Below are 22,314 nucleotides of genomic sequence, written 5' to 3' on the forward strand. Positions count from 1 at the left end.
GGCCAGCACCTGCGTATCGCTCTACTGTCCCCTTACAGGTGAGATATAAGAGGATAAAAAAGGTATATTATTTTACTTTTTAGCCGGAAAACCTAATACCGCCTTCTACTACCTTCCTTCTCTACGGTTAATTTATTTGTAAAGAGAATTGTCCTCCAAAATAATAGATCTTTATTATAATATTCTAAAACAAAAGTATATTTTAAGTTAGCTGCCTTATTAGAGAGATACGGCTTCGTTAAAGTAAGATGGTAGTTGATCCCTTCTTTTTAGAGGTAACGAGTCAAAATTGCCCGGGAAACGTGGGGATAGGTGGCTTTCCGCAAAGTCTCAATAGTAATGAAGGGGTCTTTGGTCACTTCGCGCAGGATGACTCTTTTATCGCGCTTATTTAGGAGTGGTGGTCGTCTACGGCTAGGTTTAGAGACCCCCCAATCTTGGAGTTTGAAGTGCCGGACGACGCCTTTCACGTACTCTGGCGTTACTCCCTTATGAATGGCTACTACAACTTTGCTGACTCTATTTAAGTACCGTGTAACAATGTGGTTCCTCCGACGAGGAGTTAAGTGCTTGAATTTTACCTTTTTAATGGGGGATAATAGAATAATGGCCATTTGAAAGAAAGATGGTAAAAATGCTGAAAATGAGAAAGGAGGGGAAAATGCGGGGTTTTTGAAAAAGGGGCGTTTTTTTTGGAGATCCACTGTACGCCTCTCGCTTCCAGCCAGGCAACCTGAGCCGCCGTCCGTCTCGCTCTTGCCGGCAGAAGGCTATCCATATCCACTACTATAGTGTAGTTATAGGGTATGGACCACTGGGCCACTGGACCGCACCAACATTACAGGGGCTCGCTGGCTCCTGTCATCGGAAGTAGTGTAGAGGTAGAAGCCGCAATGGAACCTAACCGTCCACTTGCCTGGGTAGCTCGAGGCTGAACACGAGAGGACGGGAGCTTCAATCTTGTTTGCACGACCCGCACCTTAGATGCCTCTAGGGACGCGTGGTGGGCATCACAGAAACCACACGCAGTCAAGGACAACAGACCAGCAATTCTATCTTCTTGTGATACTATATTCCAACCAGTCTTTCCATTCCGTTTCTGTTCTTTCCTCTTGATGTCCCAATCCGCCCACCCCGCCTTTGCCGTACAACCAAGACGACAACACACAATTGTTAACAGCTTGAAACTAAAAGACACCTAGGTACGGAGGCTGGACCCCCTGGCTACAGTCGCTTGGCACGCAGTGGATGCTTTTTCGATCTGCATCCCGGCTACGTTAGGCATTGAGCTGGGGATGGTGCTGTGAGGGCTCTCCTCAGACCATTTTCGAGATTGCCCCGTTGTCTTTCCATGAAGGCCGTCCTGGACATACCCCTAGACCCGCGCTGGGTGCTAGGGACTTCGCAACGTCGACCTACTTAGGCATTTGATACATGATTATTCAAACACACATTTGTCGCCGAACCACGAGTCTACCATAGACTACACGATGCTCGCCGTGCGATCACGGCATTACCGGTCGTCGACCTCGGCTTCGGCGGCCCAGACCTCCAAGGCGGCCGAAGTCCTCCAGAGCCTCCTCGACCGTCTTGTAGCTACGACGAAAGCGCCGGGAGCCAACGGTTATCCCGACATAGACGAGCTGATAGACCATATAAGAAGGATACACCAACATATAGCAGCAGCGCGACCTCCCTCCCCACCACAAGACGACTTCCGCCATCTGCACGGCTTCCAGACCCTTCTCGATGTCCTGCGATCATTCTCGGGCTTCTATAACCCGCAAAAGCGCACCGAATCCGAGCGAGTTGGCTTGTTCGACTTGCTACATGTCATCCTGGCCACCATATCGGCCCTCTTCCGAGGACACCCCGGCAATAGACGCTATTTCCAGGACAGGGTTGAAGGTGGAGGTTGGGAGGCCCTGGAGCAGATAATCGCCAGCATCGGGGTTGGAGGAGGCGACTCGGATCTCTGGACAAACTGCCAGCTATTTGGAAAGCTGCTTTCTTTTTCCCTCGATGATCAACGTCTCGACGAGCTGTGCCGCTCCGTCGCCGAAGAAGGAAAAGCACTCGAACAGACGCCGACCGAGCTCGAATCAGATAAACAGGATGAAGTACCGGGACAAAAAGAAGAGGTGGAACTACAACCCACAGAGGCTGAGCGCTGGGTCATTATTCAGGAGAGGTTGAAAGCCATTATTGGGTCGACAACTGTTATTCAGAATCCAGAGATTATCCGAACGATTGTGGGATTCTGGGAGTCCATTCCAAGAGCTGAGGGTGCTGTGGCCAGCCATGCTTCCATGATCGTGCTGACAGCCTTGTCATGCGTCGCCTCTGTGTCGTTCTACAACTTAACAGCCATTCATGGAACTGGCATACTGTCCCGGCTTTTGCGCGTGCTCTTTTCCGAGAACAGCCTGCTTGCAGAGGCAGAGCAGAAAGACGCTGCATGGCTTTGCAGGAAGCTGATATCGCTTGGAATTGACGAGCTTGCAGATGCCCAGTTCTTGCTCTCTCGCCAGGACGCTGTCATGTCCGAGTTCTGCCTGGACATGTCGGAAAAGCACAATGGTCCTCCGTTTGTGCAGTTTGACCTCTCACTCCATGGCCATGCCTCTATCGAGCTACCTAGTCTCGGCAGAACCTTCCCGCCACAATCAGCGTCTGGATATACATTTACTGCTTGGGTCCGTGTTGACAGGTTCGACCCCAAGTCTCATACAACGCTTTTCGGGGTCTTCGACTCTACCCAAACATGTTTCCTCTTGGCGTACCTAGAAAAAGATACAAAGAACTTCATCCTTCAGACGTCAGTAACGTCTTCAAGACCCAGTGTCAGATTCAAGTCGGTTGTCTTCAAACCAAATCGGTGGTATCACATTGCCATCGTTCACCGGAAGCCCAAAACTTTGATGACGAGCAAAGCGAGTCTTTTTGTAAATGGAGAGTTCGCCGAACAGATACGCTCATCGTACCCGAGCACACCTCCACTTTCCAACGCCAGCACCGACAGCTTCGCATCTTTCACGTCTAATGCCAACAAAACGAACCCTGTGCAGGCCTTCTTGGGCACTCCTCGGGACTTGGCCACTCAAGTCGGCCCGGGGCTTGTACACTCAAAGTGGTCACTTGCTTCTGCCCACTTGTTCGAAGATGTCATGAGTGATGATCTCTTAGCTGTGCACTACCGACTGGGACCTCGTTACCAAGGTAACTTTCAGGATTGTCTTGGTAGCTTCCAGACTTATGAGGCCTCGGCTGCTTTGGGTCTGCGAAATGAAATCTTCCATCCTGGCAAAGATGAGGTGTCGGACATCCTGAGAGCTATCAGGGACAAGGCTGGAACTATCGTTCCGGAGCACAAGGTGCTGCTGAGTATACTTCCACGAGCTGTGTTCCGATCCGATGGAAAGTTCATGGAATCAACGCTGTTCCGATCTCTTTCTCGGCACTCCGTCACCAACTTGTTGCACTCAACCACTAAAAATGGGACTCCTGTTGCGATAAACGGAGCCGTGTCCTGCATTAATGACGCGTTGATAAGAGCCAATGGTTCTGGAGTTCTTACCGGCGACCCGGTCCTTGCTACTCCCTACAACTTCGACGACAATCTTTGGCGCTTGGCCGGCTTCACACCCGTTGCTCTTAAGATTGTTGAGCGGACCACCACAGGTGATGACCTCGTGCGTACCGTTGAGATAATGCTCCACTGCATCACCCATAGCTGGAGAAACAGCGAGGCAATGGAACGAGACAATGGCTATGCCATCCTGAGCATGTTGCTACGTGCCAAACTGGGATATGGCGTCTCTGTTTCTGACAATCCTTCATGGAGGCTCTCACTGAGCCCCGATGAGAAGACCAGGCTCACCTTTCAGTTGCTGAGCCTTGTGCTGAGTTTTGTTGGCTATAATCACGCTGACCCCATTGAGTCGTTTATCGTGAACCCTCTTGCCTATCGCATCCTTTTGATCGACCCCGACTTCTGGCGCAAATCTGCACCCATGATACAGGAGCTATACTACAAGCAGTTTGTTACGTTTGCGGTAAACAGCAAGCACCACCAATTCAATAGTCGTAGACTTCTACGCATGCGTACGTTGTGGCCTTCCATCCTTTGGAGAAATGATCTTGTGGAACTCACTACTCTCGATACAGGTATCATCAAGCGGCTATTAGACGCTTTGAAGACGGAAACCATCTCCGAAGACATTTTACCACACTTCCTGACCTCATTCGAGGCCCTGATAAGGTGTAGTTATAGTGCCGAAGTTTATCGCTCTCTTGCTCTTTTCATCACCTATACCTTCCATACTCCTGCAAACTCATTGCCGCGAACACCAAGAGCCCTTTCTTCAGCTAGTCGATCAGTCACCCCCGGCCCCGGCCCTTATACCGCCAAGCGACCTTCTCCCGAATATAGCGGGCCGTCTTCCAGCAATGGCTCGAGGATGCTTACACGAAAGCAGCTCGGCGTGAAGATGCTGGAAATGTACACTAGGATCCTCTGCGAACAGAACAACTTGGTGGACATAAGCAGGTTTGCCAAGACGGTGACCAACAAGGTGATTGATATCAAGGGCTCAGAAAAGGAGTTCGTGCTGACGTCGAGCCAGTGGTTACTCTACCTGCTCGCTGAAAACGATCCCGAAATTGTCGTCTATGGATGCAAGATCCTCGCTCGCCTGCTTGTCACCCAACCCACCAGCTACACAGCCAAGTTCGCTTCCAAGACCGGTGGCTTTTGGATCATGGCACATCGGTTAAAACACTGGTGGGACATTCCTACTCTTTGGGCCATCCTCTTTAGTATCCTCTTTGGATACGATGTCGCCCACATCGACTTTGACAAGTCGTTCGACTTCTTCAGCCTCTTGGAGATCTTTGGAGACAGCAAAGTAGTATACCCCGACGTGCTCCCGGTTATGACTGCCATGCTGCAGCACGGCCTTAGGGATGTTATTAGGTATCAGGATGATCCGGACTCACCAGCAGCCGAACACAGCGGGGCCACTACGTCTGGGGGCAATCTAGCTGCGGTTCATACAAGACCTAGAGCTAGATCTATGGAGTTGGGCCAGGCCCTTGAATCCAGAAGTAAGCTTGATCCAGCTTTTTCTTTCTCCATTGTCGCGACTAACGAAAGATTTCCAGGAGCCCCCATGCCCGATAAAGAAAGAGTCGTCAATCACGCGAGCATTTTGCAAACGGTTGTCCGTTTCATGGCAGATATGTACAACCGATCCGAGAGCTTTCGTGATTTCGCGTTGGCATCAGACTATGTTCGGCTACTTCTATCTGCTTTGTATCCCATTGTCGTCAGTGCTGACCCAGTCTCTCCCGAAACTGAACTTGGATCTAAGGACTCCTCGCTCAATTTCGACGGAATTGATGTGATTATTCGGCCAGTGGTCAGGTCATCATCATCAGCAACTCCGATCGTGCGAACGACCAATACTGCCGTGGCTGAGCAGCCAAACTCTTCAACGGGACAAAGTCGCGGTACACCTTTGCGCAGGCCCTCGTCGTTCATCCTCGTAGCTCAAGATCAACCCATGTCGCCTCCACCTTCCCGTCTCAATCACGTTATGTCCCCGAAGAAGAAGGTTGCCACTCAGCAAGTAAGCAACGTGGTTTTGGAGAGCATCCTGGAACTCATCATCAGCGTCTTCAACGACCAGATCTTGTCACGTAAGGACTTTACGGGATTCGGTCTTTTCCTCAAGGTTCCGCCGGGCTTCCAGGAGCATCAGGCGTATTTCGAAACCTACATCCTACGCAATGCCATTACGCAACTGAGAAACGCCGTCCAACTAGACCAGAAGGCGCTTCTGGAACCTAGGGTTTTGCAGAATATGTCACGCCTCAACATGCACATGGCAGAGGCCATCTTTGAGGGCTGGTTCATCAATGGCGCTGAGACCATGCTTGACTTTACTGGGACACTATTGGAGTATTTACAGCGGCCAGATGTCTCAAGCACGAAGAGTGTCCGACTTTGCAGTTCTGCAGTCAACACGATCAGAACAACGTTCCTCAAGCTTGTCCTACTGAAACTGTCCGACATGGATGACCCGCAAACAACTGACCAAGAGGCCACGTCGATCATGGAGAAACTCCTTTACTGGCAAGCCGTCCTCCTTAACTGCTTGACTCTGGATGACGACTTTATGAAGCTTCTCTGGTATCAGTTTTACAACAAGCTGGTCGACACCCGTGAACCAATCCGTCTCATGGCAGCAATGCTGTGGCGGATAATGCTTGTTCAGAAGCCCGAGGAGTCATCGATACTATTTCGTCAGTTCATGACCCCTGATCAACAGTCACTAGCCAGGGGCTTCAGAAGGCTCACCCAGCTGGATGATGTATCATTTCTGGAGTGGGTGGACAGTTATCGGTCATCCCTCGATATCTTGTTCTTCGGCGGCATGTCCAAGGCATGGGAGGACTATGTGCGTGCCGAGAACCAGCGCACGGCAGACACCGCTAGGTCGCGGATGAGGAACCGCAAAGATAAGCTCAGACAATGGCACACCGAAGCCATGGAGCGCGATAGCATCTTGCTTCGGCATGAGATGAGCAATAACGCGTGGATGAAGAGCATCTACTTTACTGAACATTTTAAACACCAGAGGCTCCAGCAGGACCAACAGGATGATAATGCCTTTTTGGCTTCATCCTTTGCAAAGATGGAGCGCGAGCTGTACCGGCCTGGTGCGGTGTTTGCCAAGGAGCAAAAAATCAAATGGAAGCTTGATCGTACGGAGGGTCGGAATCGCATGCGTCTCCGCCTGCTCCCCGATTATGCTGCACAGCAACAACCGGATTATCAACCGAGGGGAAATGCCGGTAGCGGCGCTCCAGCTTCAAGTCTAGCTGCGGGTGACAGCTCGTCGTCTGGCCGTAGGAGCCGCGCGCCTTCATCCGTTGCCCAGCCGCAGAGCAAAGCCGGAGCCGAGCCCTCAAGTGACTCTAACACAAACCTAGCGCCCAAATTTGCGCCAGGCGATTCCGACCAACAAAGCGTTTCACCAGAGGATGACTACGAGCTTGTGGATGACCCGAACGAGCAGGAAGATGATGCCTTTGAAGACAAGAATCGGAAGGTTATGCGGCGACTACAGCAAGGTGACACAGTGCAGAACGTCTACAACATCTCTCGCATCATTGGTTTGGATGCATCCGAGGGTATACTGATTATTGGCAAGGAAGCTTTGTACCTGATGGATAACCTTTTCCAGAGCCCCGATGGAGAGATCATAAACGTCTGGCAAGCACCTCCGGAAGAGCGCGACCCTTTCTCTGTTATGATCTCCGGTCAGAGCAATGACCGCAGGCAAGGCCAGAACCGCACAGATCAAGAGTCACGCAGCTGGAGATGGCAGGATGTCCTAAGTGTCTCAAAACGTCGCTTCCTCTTCCGCGATGTGGCAATCGAGATATTCTTCACTGATGGTCGGAGTTACCTATTTACAGCTCTCAACTCTGCCATGAGAGACGAGATCTACAGCCGGATGATGAACAAGACGCCTCATAGCAACGGCCCGAACTTGCTACCCACGCCGGAAGATGCTTGGCGCCTTGAAAGTCTCAAGTTCAGTGAAGAGGCACCGCAGACTCTGGGCATGAAGTTTGGAAGCATCTTCAACTCTTCTGCTGGAAACCCTATGATGAGGAAGTGGCAAAAGGGCGAAATTTCCAACTTTCATTATCTGATGTTGGTCAACACCATGGCTGGCAGGACCTTCAATGATCTTACGCAGTATCCCGTCTTCCCTTGGGTGCTAGCAGATTATACCAGCGAGGAGCTCGATCTGAATGATCCGGCCACGTTCAGAGATCTCTCGAAGCCCATGGGCGCTCAAACGAAGAGTCGTATGGACACATTCATGGCCAAGTACCAAAGCTTGGCTGAGATGGACGAACAACCGTACCATTATGGTACCCACTACTCGTCAGCAATGATTGTTTCGTCATACCTGATTCGCCTGCCTCCTTTCGTGCAGACATTCATCCTGATGCAGGGTGGCTCGTTTGACCACGCTGACAGACTCTTCTATTCAATCGAGGGTGCTTGGGCATCCGCTTCAAGAGACAACGGTACCGACGTTCGTGAACTGACTCCCGAGTTCTTCTACCTTCCCGAGTTTCTGACCAACATCAACGGGTACAACTTTGGCACTCGTCAGGGCGATGGTGGCAAGGTCGACAATGTCATTCTACCACCCTGGGCCAAGGGAGATCCCAAGATCTTCATTGCCAAAAACCGTGAAGCGCTCGAGAGTCCGTATGTCAGTCAGAGGTTGCACCAGTGGATCGATCTTATTTTCGGATACAAGCAGCGCGGAGATGCGGCGGTGGAAGCCTGCAATGTGTTCCACCCGTTATCGTACAAGGGCGGCAAGGACCTAGACAACATCTCTGATCCCCAAGAGCGTCTTATTGCCACGAACATCATTCACAACTTTGGTCAAACACCACACCAGGTGTTTACAAAACCCCATCCCGCTCGCGAGCACGCAAGGTGTCCCATCAAGAGGCTGGACACCTCCGTCCACTCTCTGACCAATCAACCGCATCCCCTTCTTGACAGCCACGAACGCGTGTCGTCCCTAATCTACGCCCCCAAGCTGGACCGCTTACTGTGCGCCTCGCCTTTCCGTCTGAACCTGCCCCCACAATATGACAAGTTCCTCGAATGGGGCTACGCCGACGGCAGCGTGCGGTTCTTCTTCACGAACGACCGCAAGCCCGCCGGCCTCTTTGAGAACCTACACATAGGGCAGATCTCCACCCTGACCTTCGCCGACTCCAAAACCCTCATCACCGCCGGCGAGGACTGCGTCGTGTCCGTGTACACAGTCCAGTCCAGCCCCGGCAAACCCGTAGAGCTGGTCCCGCGCTCGTCCCTATTCGGACACAAGACGCCCGTGACCACCATCGCCGTGTCCAAGGCCTTTAGCACCTTTGTCACCGTCTCGCAGGATGGTATTTCTTTTCTCTGGGACCTCAACCGCCTCGAGTTCATCCGCAAGCTGCCCCTGGCAAGACCGGTGGAGTGTGCGCGCATCCACGACGTGACGGGCGAGATCATGCTCTGCAGCGGGCCGAACGTGTTGCTCTACACGCTCAACGGCGAGCTCATCCTCGACCAAAACGTGTGCTCCGAGGGCGACACGAACGACTACATCCACTCATGCGCCTTCTACGAAGGCACCAGCACCAGCACCGTCGGCGGCGGCGGCAACGAGTGGGTGGAGGAGAACCTGGTGTTTACCGGCCACAAGAGAGGCAGGGTGAACGTGTGGAGGAAGACGGTGGCGGAGTATAAGAAGGGCTCGGCTTCGGGAGGTAGCAGCAGCAGCAGCAGGTGGGTGTTGGAACTGGTCAGGAGGTTGGATCATATCAATACCAAGAGCGAGACGGGACAAAATGTGGAGGCGGCGATTACGTGTATTACGCCGATGCCGAGTTGTGTTTATACGGGCGATGATGATGGGCGGGTGGTGAGTTTTCTTTTTTCTTTCTTTTTCTCTGAAACCTTTTATGATTGAGTGAGGCTGGAAGCTAACAGATTTGCAGTATGAGTGGAACCTGATTCAGCGGGAGCGATAGTGCGACAGGGCTGTATATATCAGAGTGTGGAAAAGAAGAGGTGAAGACGAAGATGGTAAGCTGTTGGAAGACTTTTTGTGGCTGGTAGGAGAGGAAGAGGAGTAGTTCTGATGGAAATGGGAAAGGCACCATTTTGATGGAGAAGCATAGATATATGGAACAGCGATTTGCATTTATTGGTGGTGGCTTTTTATGCCATTGGGAAAAGCAAGTTAGCAAGAAGTGTCATGCCGCTTAAGAAGTTGGAAAAGTTGTTGATCGCAAGTATTGATAGAGCAAAATTTTGGAGATATATCTCATCTGCCGGGAAAACATTATACAGACCCCTCGAGGCCGTACCTATTATCACCGCCCTAGAGGTTTCCTTGGTCAAACATATAGATATCAAGCTCTATAGCCCGCGATATAGTATCGACCTCCTGTCACCCCGTTTCCCCGGCGTCAACCACTGGTATATTGAAAGGTAGAGGGGAACCGATCGATCTCGTTTCATCTGGTATATATCATGCTGTATTCTGATATTTCCTTCCAGACTCCGACCGTCTACGTTGTCTGGGAAGTTTCTGTAATCCTTCATGTCCACAACAGCAGCGTACTGTCTCTCCGCTTGTTGATTGTCTTTTTCTCCCTCTCTCTCTCTCTTCCAGCATTAGCCCAATCGACACCTAACATCCATCATGCCTCTATGCCTCCTCGGTGTCATCATCAAAACCCGTAAGTTGCTTCCTAGGTCCGGTGGGAACTAATAATATCCAAGTAAACATTGGTTAGCCTCCTTCCTATTCGTCCACCTTGAGTTCTCTCATTCTAGCACCACTATGATATATGCGAGCCAAAATCAACTCCAAAATATAATCTCGTAAAGAGGTAATGCAGGCAAAGGCAAACACGTAGGTATAAAAACGTGAAACGCAGAAAAAAAAAAGAAGAAAAAAAGAAACATACTAGGATAAGTAACAGGAATCGGCGCCGGGTTGACATCCCCAAAGTACTTGCGCACAGGTGGCACCACCGTCAGGAAGACGGGGCCGAGTCCGGCGATGACGCACGAGTAGAAGTAGGCGGGCTTCTCGCGGGCGGACCAGCGAATGTAGCGGAAGGGCTGGGCCCAGAAGTGAGGGATTGTGCCTGACATATTTGTCTATTCTATCGTCCGTTGCCGTTGCGTATTGAAGTATTTGTTTTGTTTTCGTTTCTGTGGTGACGGACTGACGGACAGACGGGGTGTTGTTAGTGGAACTGACTCGTGGACGCGGTGGGTGTGGGAGTTGGGGCCGTGGTGGTGGTGGAGTTCATAGAGGAGTTGGTTGGTGGTGTAAGTTGCGAGGACGGGCGGGACTTGGGTTTGATGGGCTGATTGATGATGGATGTTGCGATTGCGACTCGGAGGCTATTTATTGCTGGTACTGTAGGCTGACATCGATAGGTACTTACCTCTAGTCCTGACTGTGGCCTGTCAAATGAGGGACACTCGTTCTCGTCGCTATCGTTGTCGGCGTGGTCGGCGTCCCGGGCGTGTCGTTTGAGAGCTTCGGCAGCTGCTGCGATTTCGAGACTCGAGATGAGAGCGGCCGTGCGTGTGCCGTCCGGCCCCCCGCCGGGAGGGTCCAGGAAGTTGATTCAATTGCGGCGCAATCCACGACGATCCACTTATGCTAACCGGGGTTATCCCACGCTTGCTTGTCTTGAATGGACCTCTTGGCGCTTTGCCCACTTCCAGTTAAAGAAGCTCGGGCCACACTTAATGTGTCGAGGTACCGAGCAGGAGGTTGTTGCTCCTCAAGCAGCTTCGCAGCGCCAGTGGACTCCGTCGTCCAGGGTCACAAGCGGGAAGGTCTTGGCAAACGGCTACGTATGCTGGAAGCTACAAGCGCTATCGATTGGGGAACATTGAACACGGGCAGCTACCTACATACAACTTTCCTTGGGTGTTGAAACGACAGCATTGAAAGCTATCAACCAAACACCTTACCAATTCCCATGTGCTGAGTTCCTGGTGTCCTTTTTTTTTTTGCCCTCCCCGGATCCAAATAACATCAAGGGACGAATTATGAGGACGCTATTATCCTTCTTGCTGCTTGCGCTGGCGAGCGCAGTGGCTGCCATCAGCACATCTGGCAACAGGTTGCTGGTTGTCCTGGACGATGTCGCAGACAAGGCCACCTACTCCAAGTTCTTCGCTGATCTAGAAGGTCAGTAAAGTCCCAGTGCCGTGTCCCCATCGAGACGGTTGCGCTAATCACGCTTCTTGCCTTCCAGAACGAGAATTCAAGATAACGTACGAAACACCAAAGAGCGACTCCCTAACCCTCTTCAACCTGGGCGAGCGCACCTACGACCACGTCCTCTTCCTGCCCGTCCGCACCAAGGGTCTCGGCCCCAACCTGACGCCCAAGACCCTCCACGACTTCGTCAACGCCAAGGGCAACATCCTGCTCGCCCTCAGCGCCAACACCACCACGCCCACCTCGCTCGTCGCCCTCCTCTCCGAGCTCGACATCACCCTCCCCACCGACCGTAACAGCCTGGTCGTTGACCACTTCAACTACGACATCACTAGCGCCACTGACAAACACGATGTTCTGCTCCTGCCGCCTCCCAAGCCCATCCGCGCTGGCATCAAGGACTTCTTCAGCGAGGGCGCAGGCACCAAGCTGATCGCCTTCCCGCGCGGCGTCGGCGCCGTCCTCGGCAATGGCCAGCTTCTCAACCCCATCCTGCGCGCCCCGCGCACCGCCTACAGCTACAACCCCAAGGAGCAGGCCGAGGCGGTTAACGGGGACGACCTCTTCGCGGCTGGCCAGCAGCTCTCGCTGGTGTCCACCATGCAGGCGCGCAACAACGCGCGCGTGACGGTGGTTGGCTCGGCCGAGATGTTGCAGGACAAGTGGTTTGATGCCAGCGTGACCAAGCTGGACGGCCAGCCGGTCGTTCAGACGTTCAACAGGGAGTTTGCCAAGCGCGTCAGCGGCTGGACGTTCCAGGAGATTGGCGTGTTGAAGGTCAACTGGGTGGAGCACCATTTGGAGGAGGAAGGGGCGCCGAATGATTCTAACCCCGAGATGTACCGGGTGAAGAACAATGTGGTATGTCCCTCTTCATTGCCTACCTTAGTCCTTCTTCCCTTCCCATTGTCTCCGTCACAAGAAAACTAACACTCAAAACCCCCGCAGTCCTACACAATCTCCCTCTCCGAATTCGCCTGGGACCACTGGATCGGCTTCAACGTTCCCGAACACGACGAGATCCAGCTCGAGTTCTCCATGCTCTCGCCCTTCCACCGACTCAATCTCAAGGAGGAATCGCACCGCCTGGCTGCTGTGCACTACCACACCGTCTTCACCACCCCGGACCAGCACGGCATCTTCAACTTCATGGTCAACTACAAGCGTCCCTTCCTGTCCCACATTGAGGAGAAGAACACGGTGCCGGTCCGCCACATGGCCCACAACGAGTGGCCGCGCAGCTACGTCATCAGCGGCGCGTGGCCGTGGATTGCCGGTCTTGGTTCTACGGTCGTGGGCTTTTTGGGCTTTGTGGCGCTTTGGATGTACAGTGCCCCTGTTGATGCGGGGAAGAAGGTGACTGTGAAGAAGACACAGTAGATAGAGTTATGTGGTGGGGGGGACTACTTTTGTGAGTAGTAATTTGAAAAGATGTGATGACTGGGTTATAGAGAGTTGAAAAAGATGAGATGGTAATCATGAGGTTTTCGTAGCATACATCTCTTGTGTGATATATAACAGCTATATACCAGCAGTGGAACAAACACAGACCAGAGATGATAGGGCCTTCGAAAGCTAGAGATAGGGCCATAACCATCTTTTATTTATTTTTTTGGTTCAGTCGAGTTACTGGACCATACCCCTACGCTTCGTACCTCTAAGCCTACCTCTACGTAGTGAAGTCGATGGCAAAAATTCCCCTCATGCACAGCCCTCTTTGTAGGTATTTGGTTTGACTAAATGTGAAGCAGACAAATAAGAAAGCAACATCAATACCTTCAGGAACTGAGCAAGAACTAAATCTGTAATCGGGACTGAACCGTGAGTTTATGACGACCATACACATGGATACCCGAAACGGCAAGCCCAGAGATGATGAAAAGTAGACTACGGTGTGGGGATTCATGAGCTACGGGAAATGAAATGACGCTTTGTGACCGGGAACGGTCCAGACTTCTCTTTGGTAGACTGCATATCGAATCATTCTCCCGACCTTCTGACGATTTTGGCCACTGCGAAGAGACTACTCGAGGAAAGTATGGAAAAACTAATTACAATTTGAAGAGATCAGAATAAAGAGATTGTAAAGAGACTTTGAAGAGACTGTAAAGAGATTATAAAGAGACTGTAAGAAAATTATAAGAAGATTGTGAATAGACTATAAAAGGACCATAGGAAATTCCCGTAACCCCCCCCCCCCCAAGAGGTCATGTAACTCGACCCTATCCTATACAATATAAAACCTACAATTACCAATCTTAGATTCATACCAGAAACTATACCTAAGGATCTACTGAATTTTGTACTAACTAATTACGTATCTACAATCACCTCCCTCACTGCACGCAGGACCTTTCTTTACCGCCGGGGACCAGGCAGGGTTATATAAGCAGCCCCTTAGTGTCCGCACCTTCCAACAACTCGTACTCCTCCAGTGGCTTACGTGGTAGGTAGTAAGTGTGCTGAGAGCTAGAGAAGAAATTGCGCGGTTGTAGGGTTTTCGCAGGCATGCAGTTGAGCTTTCCTATTTTCTGCTTTTCTCAGCTTTTTGTTGTAATGTATGCGTGCATATATGAATTGGAACATAAAGTTCCTGTAGAAAAGGTTAATTGAATCAATACATATGTGGTTAGTGATTATGCCTCTCTAGGTAGTTTCCTGGTGTGCCTGCCCATGTTATGTGTTATCTGTCTAGCACTTTCCTCTCATCTTTTGGTCGCCCTGGCTCATGTATTTCTTTCTTTCCTTCCTCTTCTTGTATCTTGGGAGGGGAGACGGATAGTATAGTACCTAGACATCACTTTTTAATTTCCCATCTCGTTTAGTTTAAAGATGGGGTTACCCAACAAGCGTTGACATCGCACAATGCATCGGGTGTACTGTAGTAGCAGACGGGTTTAGGTCGATTTGCCTCCCCAAGGAACAACACCATGGGAACTCTTTTGTTCTTGTTAGGATGAAGAAGAGAGGGTATTAAAAATTCTGGAGAGAGTAAGAGGAAACAGATGAGGAGGAAGGAAGCCTCGGATGAATGTGTGTGTGTGTGCCGTCCTCCGTTCTCCCTTCTTCTTTCCTCCCTTTTTGCTGCTCAAAACCAAACAAGAAAATTTGTAAATGGCTTCTGTGTCGGAAAAAGAATAAACAAGAAATAGTAGAAAAATAAAAGATGATGACGAAAACAACAATAACAAGGACATCATTGCGATATCTTCGATCCCGCCGTTTCTTCCTTTCTTCGCCGCTTCTTCCATATCCATAATGTTGTTTGTCCTGTGTCCGGGTCCCATGTCCACCGCTGCTTGCGCGAGATACATATTAAAGCTGCCAGCCCTACACTTAGATACTTAACCAGGAATGATGGTAGAGAAGAACTACTACGCATCCGCCAACTTTTTCTGACTCTTCCAGAAATCGATGGCCTCGATAATATCCTCGCCACGTTCATCTTCATATGCGAACAGAATCTGGCACTTGTGTTAGCTTCGAGGTGTCCATCACATATGACATTTAGGTTAAGGCTCACTTCATGTGTACTGCTGTGTAGCATCCTGATGTTCTTGTGCGGCACTATATGTACCGCCAGGTTATCAATGTTCCTGAGCTCGATAAAGTTGGGCTCAAACGCCAATATCCAAGGATAGCTGAGCGCAAAGGCTTGTGGTGTTCCCTCCCAATCCAGACGCCATTCGGGACGAGCCCTCCATCCGTTGCGGTTAACGAAGAACGAGAACTCGCTGTAGTTGAGGAGGAACTCGCCGTTGAGGCGCTCGATATGGATGGGCTTGACGCCTTCCTTCCTCTGGACAAAATCGAGCGATGTGTCGGCCTGATCGAGAAGGGACTGCGTCTCGAGGGTCTCGAGACTGACAACCTCGAAGCCGCGGGCGCATGCAACGCAAAGCTTGGACTTGAGGAAGTGTACCGATGAGGATTCCGTCGGGATATAGAACTCCTTGAATGGCCGGAGTTCGTCCTGACCGGCGTTGAACATCTTGCTGAGACCCCTTTGCTTCTTGGCGCCGGACATGGCATCATTCGGCTCGTACACCTTGATCGTAGTTGACAGCGCGGAGCTCTTGACGGCGCACACAAGATGTCGGCCGAGGCAGATGCCGATCTTGAAGAAGTTGCAGTGACTTTGGATCTTCTTGCCACGCTTAGATGAAATCGGCTCGTTGGGGTTAAGCGCATCCAGTTGGTACGAGTATAAAGACTTGTTGGAAAGCACCAACAGCAGTGAATACTCTTCCAACACGTCGACTTGGGTGACGTTTTGCACATCGATAACACGCTTCGGTGGTATCTCCTTGGTCTTACGATCGGAGACAAAGATACCCTGGTCCGTACCATAGATGATCTTCCTTCCACCATCTGTATTTTCGTTAGCACAAGAGCTCTGATACTTGACTTGGCCGTCCTAAAGTGCTTACCGAACGGGGTGGCGCAGTTGACCTTGTTGGGACCGGCAAAGTAACCATACGATATTATCGTAGTGTTCAAGAAATCCGCACGGGCCCTGAGCTGCTGCTGGGCGGCATCGATAAACTCGAGCCATTTCTGTCGTCCTGCCTGATTCGATGCGTACACCGTTAGTTCGTAACCGTTCTTTCCAAGATGTCGGAACGTGATCGGCCACCCATCACCCTTCTTGGCGTCGGTGGTAGTGCGTAGAGCCGGCAGCAAGCTTGACGAAGACCTTTTGACAGCCCCTGAAGGAATAATTTCCTCCATTTCCTTGATAGAAAGTAGCTCCAAGGGTATAGGTCTGCGGTATGCCTTGATTTCTTCTGTCTTGCCAACCTGTTTAATCTTCACAAGGAGAACTGCGTGATCAAACAGGAAAGCCGTGAGATCAGCATTTTCCGTTGGCGACTTCTTGAACTGAGCCTTGTATACAAGCTCACGACCCTCGTCCGTAAGCTTGAGGTCCATCTTGTCGTTGGGGCGGAACTTGAGCTGCTCGTGCAGACGGCGCAGGTTGAAGCGATTTTCAGCCTTGCCCGACTCCGCGTTAACCCTGCTCAAGAGATCTCTGATCATAGTCAGGACCTTGGGAAGATCCTCCTTGTCCGGATTACCTTCTTCCGTATACTTGAGAACGTTTTCTAGAAGTAGAGGATATCTCGCCAGACGTGTGGTTGGCTTGGTGAGGTAACCGTTGAGCTCCAGCTTTCTCGACTCTCTGCGGCGTTCAACCTCGTCCACAAATCTTGCAAAGTCCTTGTTGATGGACCGTTCGTTCTCGAATTCGAATTTGCCTTCCAACTGCTTCGCACCGTAAAGGATGAATGGTTCGAACTGAGGGACAAATTCCAAAAAGATATCTCCAATGTTTTGAACGACTGGCGTCTTTTGTTGCCGTTCAGTGAGACTCTTGGCGAACTTTGAACTGACGCCGTGAATGCTTGGAGGATCGATAATGTTGGTGAAGATTGTCCGTACAACGCGCTCCCGCCGTTGTAGAGGAATCGGAGAATGGCCGTTGATCTTGCCTTTGAGAGGGTAGATCCAGAAATCTCGCAGATACTCGAGATCCTTGACAAAGTCCCTTTCTGTGTAGCAGATCTCACTGATAACCTCTTGCCTCTTCTTCTCTCTGTCGCCGATACTGTCCGCAATTTCCTTCGGTACGCTGTTAATCCACAACTTTTGCTCGTCGGTCTGGTCAACATCGTCATCGTTAACCGCGGCTTTTCCTTCTTGCTTGAGGCCAATTCCTCCCTTCAGGTTCAGCTTGGCCATTTGCTCGAGACGGCGAGGGCATGCGATAGAGTAGCAGAGCTGATCGGGTGTGCATGTTGGAGAGTAACATTCGGATAGCAGGACAAAAACACCATTGACCGCTGGCTTCTCGTCATCGGTCAGTGTTTCCCTGAATTGGTACATTTCGTAGGTTGAATCTCTCAAGCGGTGTTCGTATGTAACATCGTGGAAGAACTTTTGGGCGTCCAAAGCTCTACCCAGCAACAGGGCCAAGTTTCGATCCGTCGTCCTGATAATGTATGACAGCACATCGACGGCTTCGGCACCGCTGAAAGCGTTCTTGTAGGTCAGTTCGTTCTTGGTCCTATCTCCTACAACAATCTTGCGCCGGAACGTTTCGGCCACGCGGGACAGAAGAGCCGGGTATACCAGAGGCATCCTGATCTTGACGGTAACGGGCCGGTCGCCCGTCATGGACGATGCGCCGCCCGAGTAGCGATGTACCAAGGTCCCATCTTCGTTCCGTTCCGTCGGCGCTATCGAAGGAGCGATAGTGGACGCCATGGACATGGTTCGCCCATTCGGGTCGACGGTTGTCGTGGACGTGATGCTGACAGTTCTTCCCGACTGGCTTCCGGGAGCTGGGTATTGCGAAGGGGCAGGGCCATGGTCTGGGCTGGATCCTGGTGCCCTCCTGTTGGGTATGACTCTTCCGCTAGGAGTTTGGTGGGCATCGCGGTCGTATGAGGGGTAGCCGGTCATGGACATGGCACGGTCTTCCATATGCCTCTCGGGCACAATGCGCCCCTGTGCGGTTGTCCGAGCCGAGCTCCCAGTGTATTGAGCCTGGCGGAAAGCGTTGGCTGGCGACTGTTGCGGGGTCGAGCCCTGATACATCTGTGGCCGGGGAACGCTCGCAAGCGACTGTGATCGGTAGGGGTCGGAGTTCAAGGCCGGCGCCGGTCTGCCCCCCGGCTGGTTGTAATAAGCCTGGGCAGGAGATCGCGAGGCATTGTTGTAGAAACCCTGGGGCGCAGGGCCCCTAAGAGAATCGGCCCTCACAGAGTCGCCCCTTGGAGCATGTTGAGGGGGGTAGGCGCCAGGAGGGGGTCGTCGCGCCGCTTGTTGTTGTTGTAGGTACTGAGCAGAGGGAACTTGCTGTCCGGCGGAGACGGAGCGCTGGCTCTGGCCGTATCCATTCGTGTCAAGGCGCGCCCGGGGGTCACCATAGCCTCCTCTTTCCCCTGATCCACTGCCTCCTCCTCCGGGTCCGCCGGGCGGTGGGGGGCGCTGTTGCGGCGGTCTCTGCATGGAGGCTCCCGACGTGGACGACATGGTATGGGTTCGGCCCTCGTTGAGGTGCATCATAGGGGGTGGGACGGAGGAAGTCATGGTGTGCGATCGGCCGGGGGGCGGGGCGGCGCCGAAGATGTTGGAGAAGGCGGCATCTCGTTGTCCGTAGCCGTCACCACCGCGACTGCCGGGGGGAGGGCCGTACTGCGGGTGATTGGATCGGGACCGGGGGTCTTGATGATAGTCGGCCATGACGGCGGCGGCGGGCGGACGGACGGCTGGCGTTGGAGGCGAGTCGGGTAGTGCTGCTGGTGCGATGCAAGCTAGAGGTTGATGCGAGGTGCTCACTCGCTCGCTCGCTCCTGTCGTAGGTATTTCGATTGTTCTTCGGTCGGCGGTGCTCGGGCGCTGTACAGGTACGGTAGGTAGGTAGGTAGGTAGGTCTGATGGACAGGTCGATTCGGTAGAGGCACGGTACGACTGTGCAGGCAATCTGCAATCTACTCGCCAAGTGTAGCCGACCACCTGCGCAGCAAGAAGCACGGCCTTCAGTTGGTCTACCTCTCTGTCGTCGATTGGAATACCACGGTAGACGGGGACGGGGACGGGGACGGAGACGGAGACGGAGAGGGGGAGAACTGAAGGGTCAAGGTCGCCAATGTACGGGTACGGGGCTGGAATGTCGAACTACTACTACAGCCAGGGCAGCGCAGAGGTGTGCGGTGGATGATGGCTGATGGGATGGCTGATGGGACCCGACCGAATGACCGACCACTGAGCGCAGGGCTTCTACAGGGGCCATTTGCAATCAAAAGTGGAGCATCAGGAACCGGCGTGGGCTTTGATCTGGTCCCGTCTTCCTTGGTTGGTTGCATCTAGATCAACGACGGGACTCTTGACCACAGCTAGCTAGAGTAACTTTTGATATTCAGATGTTAGAGGTAGGTTCAGGTGAAGAGGCAGATACGCCAAGCATGGCAGTGGTCTGGTCAAAAATGAGAAACATCACGATACAACAAGAACGTGAAGATGGAACGTCATGATGGAGGGAGGAGGGTGGTATTCTTCTAGATGGGCTGTCCTATCACATCCCCCGTTCTTGATAGCTTGTCCTGCCCGTGTTGGCTGTGCCGCCAGATGGCCGATCAGTCGGATTGTTTACGAGGGTGCAGCAAAATATGATGCCCGTGTGCGCTCCGAGGTCGTTTTGTTGCACTTCCGGGCGGTTGTGATACGGAATGGGGGCTGATGTTATACTGGGAGAAGTCGTGTAGATGCGTAAAAATCCATGTCCCGGTCAACTTTTCTAGTCCTGGTTCATCAAGAAGTTCAGCGAGATGAACTGGGTTGATGTTCAGCTTGCGATGGGGAGATCGAATTCCGCGCGCTGTCCAAGTCTTCTGGTCGCATACATAAAGCAAAGCTGAATGTCACTTGTTGCTCGGTGGTTAGGCGATCCACCAGGTCAGAACGTTGTTGTTCCTAGAATTGCGGGGAGGCGATTCCCCGTCGACTAGGGGCACAAAAGGGGTTCAACTTATTACAACTTCGAGTCCATCCTTGACTGTTTATGGAATCTGCGATAGAGCATCATCCAGTATAGAGAATTTCTCATTCAAGTGCCACGGCGTTGAATAGCGATGATGCCATTGGCACTGAGCAAGGCCGAGGAAGTGTGAAAGACTCGACGATATGATTCCATTGTTAGGTGGTTGGAGGCAGCCCTATCTCCAATCAAGCCAATCCTACTGTCACTGTGTTCGTCAAGCGGGGTTCGTATGAACAATGAGAGGGTTACCCGAAATGTCAGAACACCATGCAATGTCTTTAACGCACTGGTTCAAGTACGGTTGAGCTTACACAAATAAGGGGAAAAGAATGATGAGAACGTCACCTTACGGGACACATTTGGCGCCACCCGGGCTTCATGTTTCCGTCTCAGCTTGAGCAACTCTTGTTCAATTCGCATATGATCTAGACTACCTAACTTGTGCCTTCCAGAGTTCGGTCAAATATACAACTTGGATGATGCCATGCCGCTGAGTTAAACCCGCGACGCTCAGCCAAACAGCTGGCTAGTCTTCATTAAGTCAATTGGAGGCCGTCGCTGAGTACCAATTCCATCATTGCCCGATGAGTGTCAAAGTTTATCGCGGCATCCATCTTGCAGTGATATTGATACACCAGTCAAAAGCCAAGCCTGCATGCACCAAAGATGTTCCTGAGCTTGCACGTGACTGTACACGCTAACTGTCTGGACGCCAAGCCAGCCTGGGGCAGGCGGCAGTGGTCCAAGCTTCCCGCTGCATTGCTGGAGTGCGTCGTTGCGTCGGCTGTCTCCATTGAACCAGGAAGCAGCGTCTCGAGTCTCCAACTGACGAACATCCCACTCGACCTCACAGCGCCTGGCTCCCCAACTTTTGCCAGTTTCCCTGCGCTTCACACTATCGTCGCCAACATTCTGATTCAGTCTCTTGTCTATAAGCTATAACCATGGCCGAAATTATGGCCGATTCGGAACTTGCCCCCAAGTTCGCGCCGTTCATTGGCATGGTACGTCAACAGCAGTCGCGAAACCACCCATCCCCGGTGGCCAACAAGGTGCAGCTAGGATAGGAAGGGACATCACCACGCAACCGTCACTCGACAAGAACAACATCCAGTTCCACTAACAATGTTCTCTCTAACCAGGCCGGCATCGCAGCCGCCATGATCTTTGGCAGTACGCTTCTCCCAATTCCCGACTTCACGCCTTACCAACATCACAAACGCTGACCATGTCGTTTCCAATTTCACAGGCGCGGGCGCTGCATATGGCACAGCCAAGTCTGGCATCGGTATCGCCGGCGTGGGTACCTTCCGGCCGGACCTCATCATGAAGGTTAGTTTCCCTCTAGCAACATGGCTACAGTACTCATCTGCAGAGACTAACATGCTCTCCTACGACCGATAGTGCTTGATTCCCGTCGTCATGTCCGGTATTATTGCCGTTTACGCCCTCGTTGTAGCTGTCCTGATCGCACAAGATCTCGGGCCGCCAGGATCCGGCCAACATTACAGCTTGTTCAAGTACGTTTCATAACCGACGACATCTCTAAGTTTACAGACTCGGGCTATGGATATCACATATCCTGGGAAGAGCACAACTAACGCTCCGTTCTCCCCACAGTGGCTTCATGCATCTTGCATGCGGTCTTTCAGTCGGCCTCACCGGTCTTGCCGCGGGCTATTGCATTGGTATCGTAGGCGACAAGGGCGTCCGTTCGTTCATGCTACAGTCGAGAATCTTTGTCGGCATGGTTCTGATCCTCATTTTCGGCGAAGTCCTTGGTCTTTATGGGTAATATTTCAACCAACTAACCCCCCCGCTGGTGAGCTATCGTTTCAGAGTCTTGAACAATATGCTGACCAAGGTTTGGTGCTTAGCCTCATTGTTGCCCTCATCCTCAACACCAAGAGCAAGGGCTAA

General features: G+C 52.0%; 5 protein-coding genes across 5 annotated transcripts; 3 read left to right on the top strand and 2 right to left on the bottom strand.

Moving 5' to 3' along the window:
- Positions 1–1,490: 1,490 nt before the first annotated feature.
- B0T23DRAFT_426649 (uncharacterized protein) lies at positions 1,491–9,624 on the top strand (the record flags this gene model as incomplete). Its single annotated transcript, XM_062840006.1, has 4 exons — positions 1,491–4,104; positions 4,168–5,106; positions 5,164–9,515; positions 9,592–9,624. 4 exons carry the CDS (start codon positions 1,491–1,493, stop codon positions 9,622–9,624), a joined length of 7,938 nt encoding a protein of 2,645 aa, XP_062695809.1.
- A 572-nt stretch (positions 9,625–10,196) lies between these two features.
- On the bottom strand, positions 10,197–10,970 carry B0T23DRAFT_86457 (NADH:ubiquinone reductase 9.5 kda ubiquinone-binding protein). The gene is made up of 2 exons (XM_062841906.1): positions 10,570–10,970; positions 10,197–10,366 (listed from the first exon to the last, which is right to left on the bottom strand). The coding sequence occupies exons 1-2, from the start codon at positions 10,757–10,759 to the stop codon at positions 10,308–10,310; spliced, it is 249 nt and encodes an 82-aa protein (XP_062695810.1). The 5' UTR covers positions 10,760–10,970; the 3' UTR covers positions 10,197–10,307.
- A 471-nt stretch (positions 10,971–11,441) lies between these two features.
- B0T23DRAFT_333513 (Dolichyl-diphosphooligosaccharide-protein glycosyltransferase 48kDa subunit) lies at positions 11,442–13,493 on the top strand. Its single transcript, XM_062835765.1, has 3 exons — positions 11,442–11,816; positions 11,884–12,710; positions 12,798–13,493. The coding sequence occupies exons 1-3, from the start codon at positions 11,675–11,677 to the stop codon at positions 13,227–13,229; spliced, it is 1,401 nt and encodes a 466-aa protein (XP_062695811.1). The 5' UTR covers positions 11,442–11,674; the 3' UTR covers positions 13,230–13,493.
- A 1,730-nt stretch (positions 13,494–15,223) lies between these two features.
- Positions 15,224–19,097, bottom strand: B0T23DRAFT_402663 (CNH-domain-containing protein; the record flags this gene model as incomplete). Its single annotated transcript, XM_062838695.1, has 3 exons — positions 15,224–15,313; positions 15,373–16,220; positions 16,280–19,097. The coding sequence occupies 3 exons, from the start codon at positions 19,095–19,097 to the stop codon at positions 15,224–15,226; spliced, it is 3,756 nt and encodes a 1,251-aa protein (XP_062695812.1).
- A 2,241-nt stretch (positions 19,098–21,338) lies between these two features.
- B0T23DRAFT_402664 (vacuolar ATPase proteolipid subunit C) lies at positions 21,339–22,314 on the top strand (the record flags this gene model as incomplete). The annotated part of the gene is made up of 6 exons (XM_062838696.1): positions 21,339–21,398; positions 21,537–21,567; positions 21,644–21,726; positions 21,799–21,914; positions 22,015–22,185; positions 22,272–22,314. The coding sequence occupies 6 exons, from the start codon at positions 21,339–21,341 to the stop codon at positions 22,312–22,314; spliced, it is 504 nt and encodes a 167-aa protein (XP_062695813.1).

The sequence above is a fragment of the Neurospora hispaniola genome (assembly GCF_033458365.1).
Source record: "Neurospora hispaniola strain FGSC 10403 chromosome Unknown B0T23scaffold_2, whole genome shotgun sequence".
In the NCBI taxonomy this organism is placed as follows: domain Eukaryota; kingdom Fungi; phylum Ascomycota; class Sordariomycetes; order Sordariales; family Sordariaceae; genus Neurospora; species Neurospora hispaniola.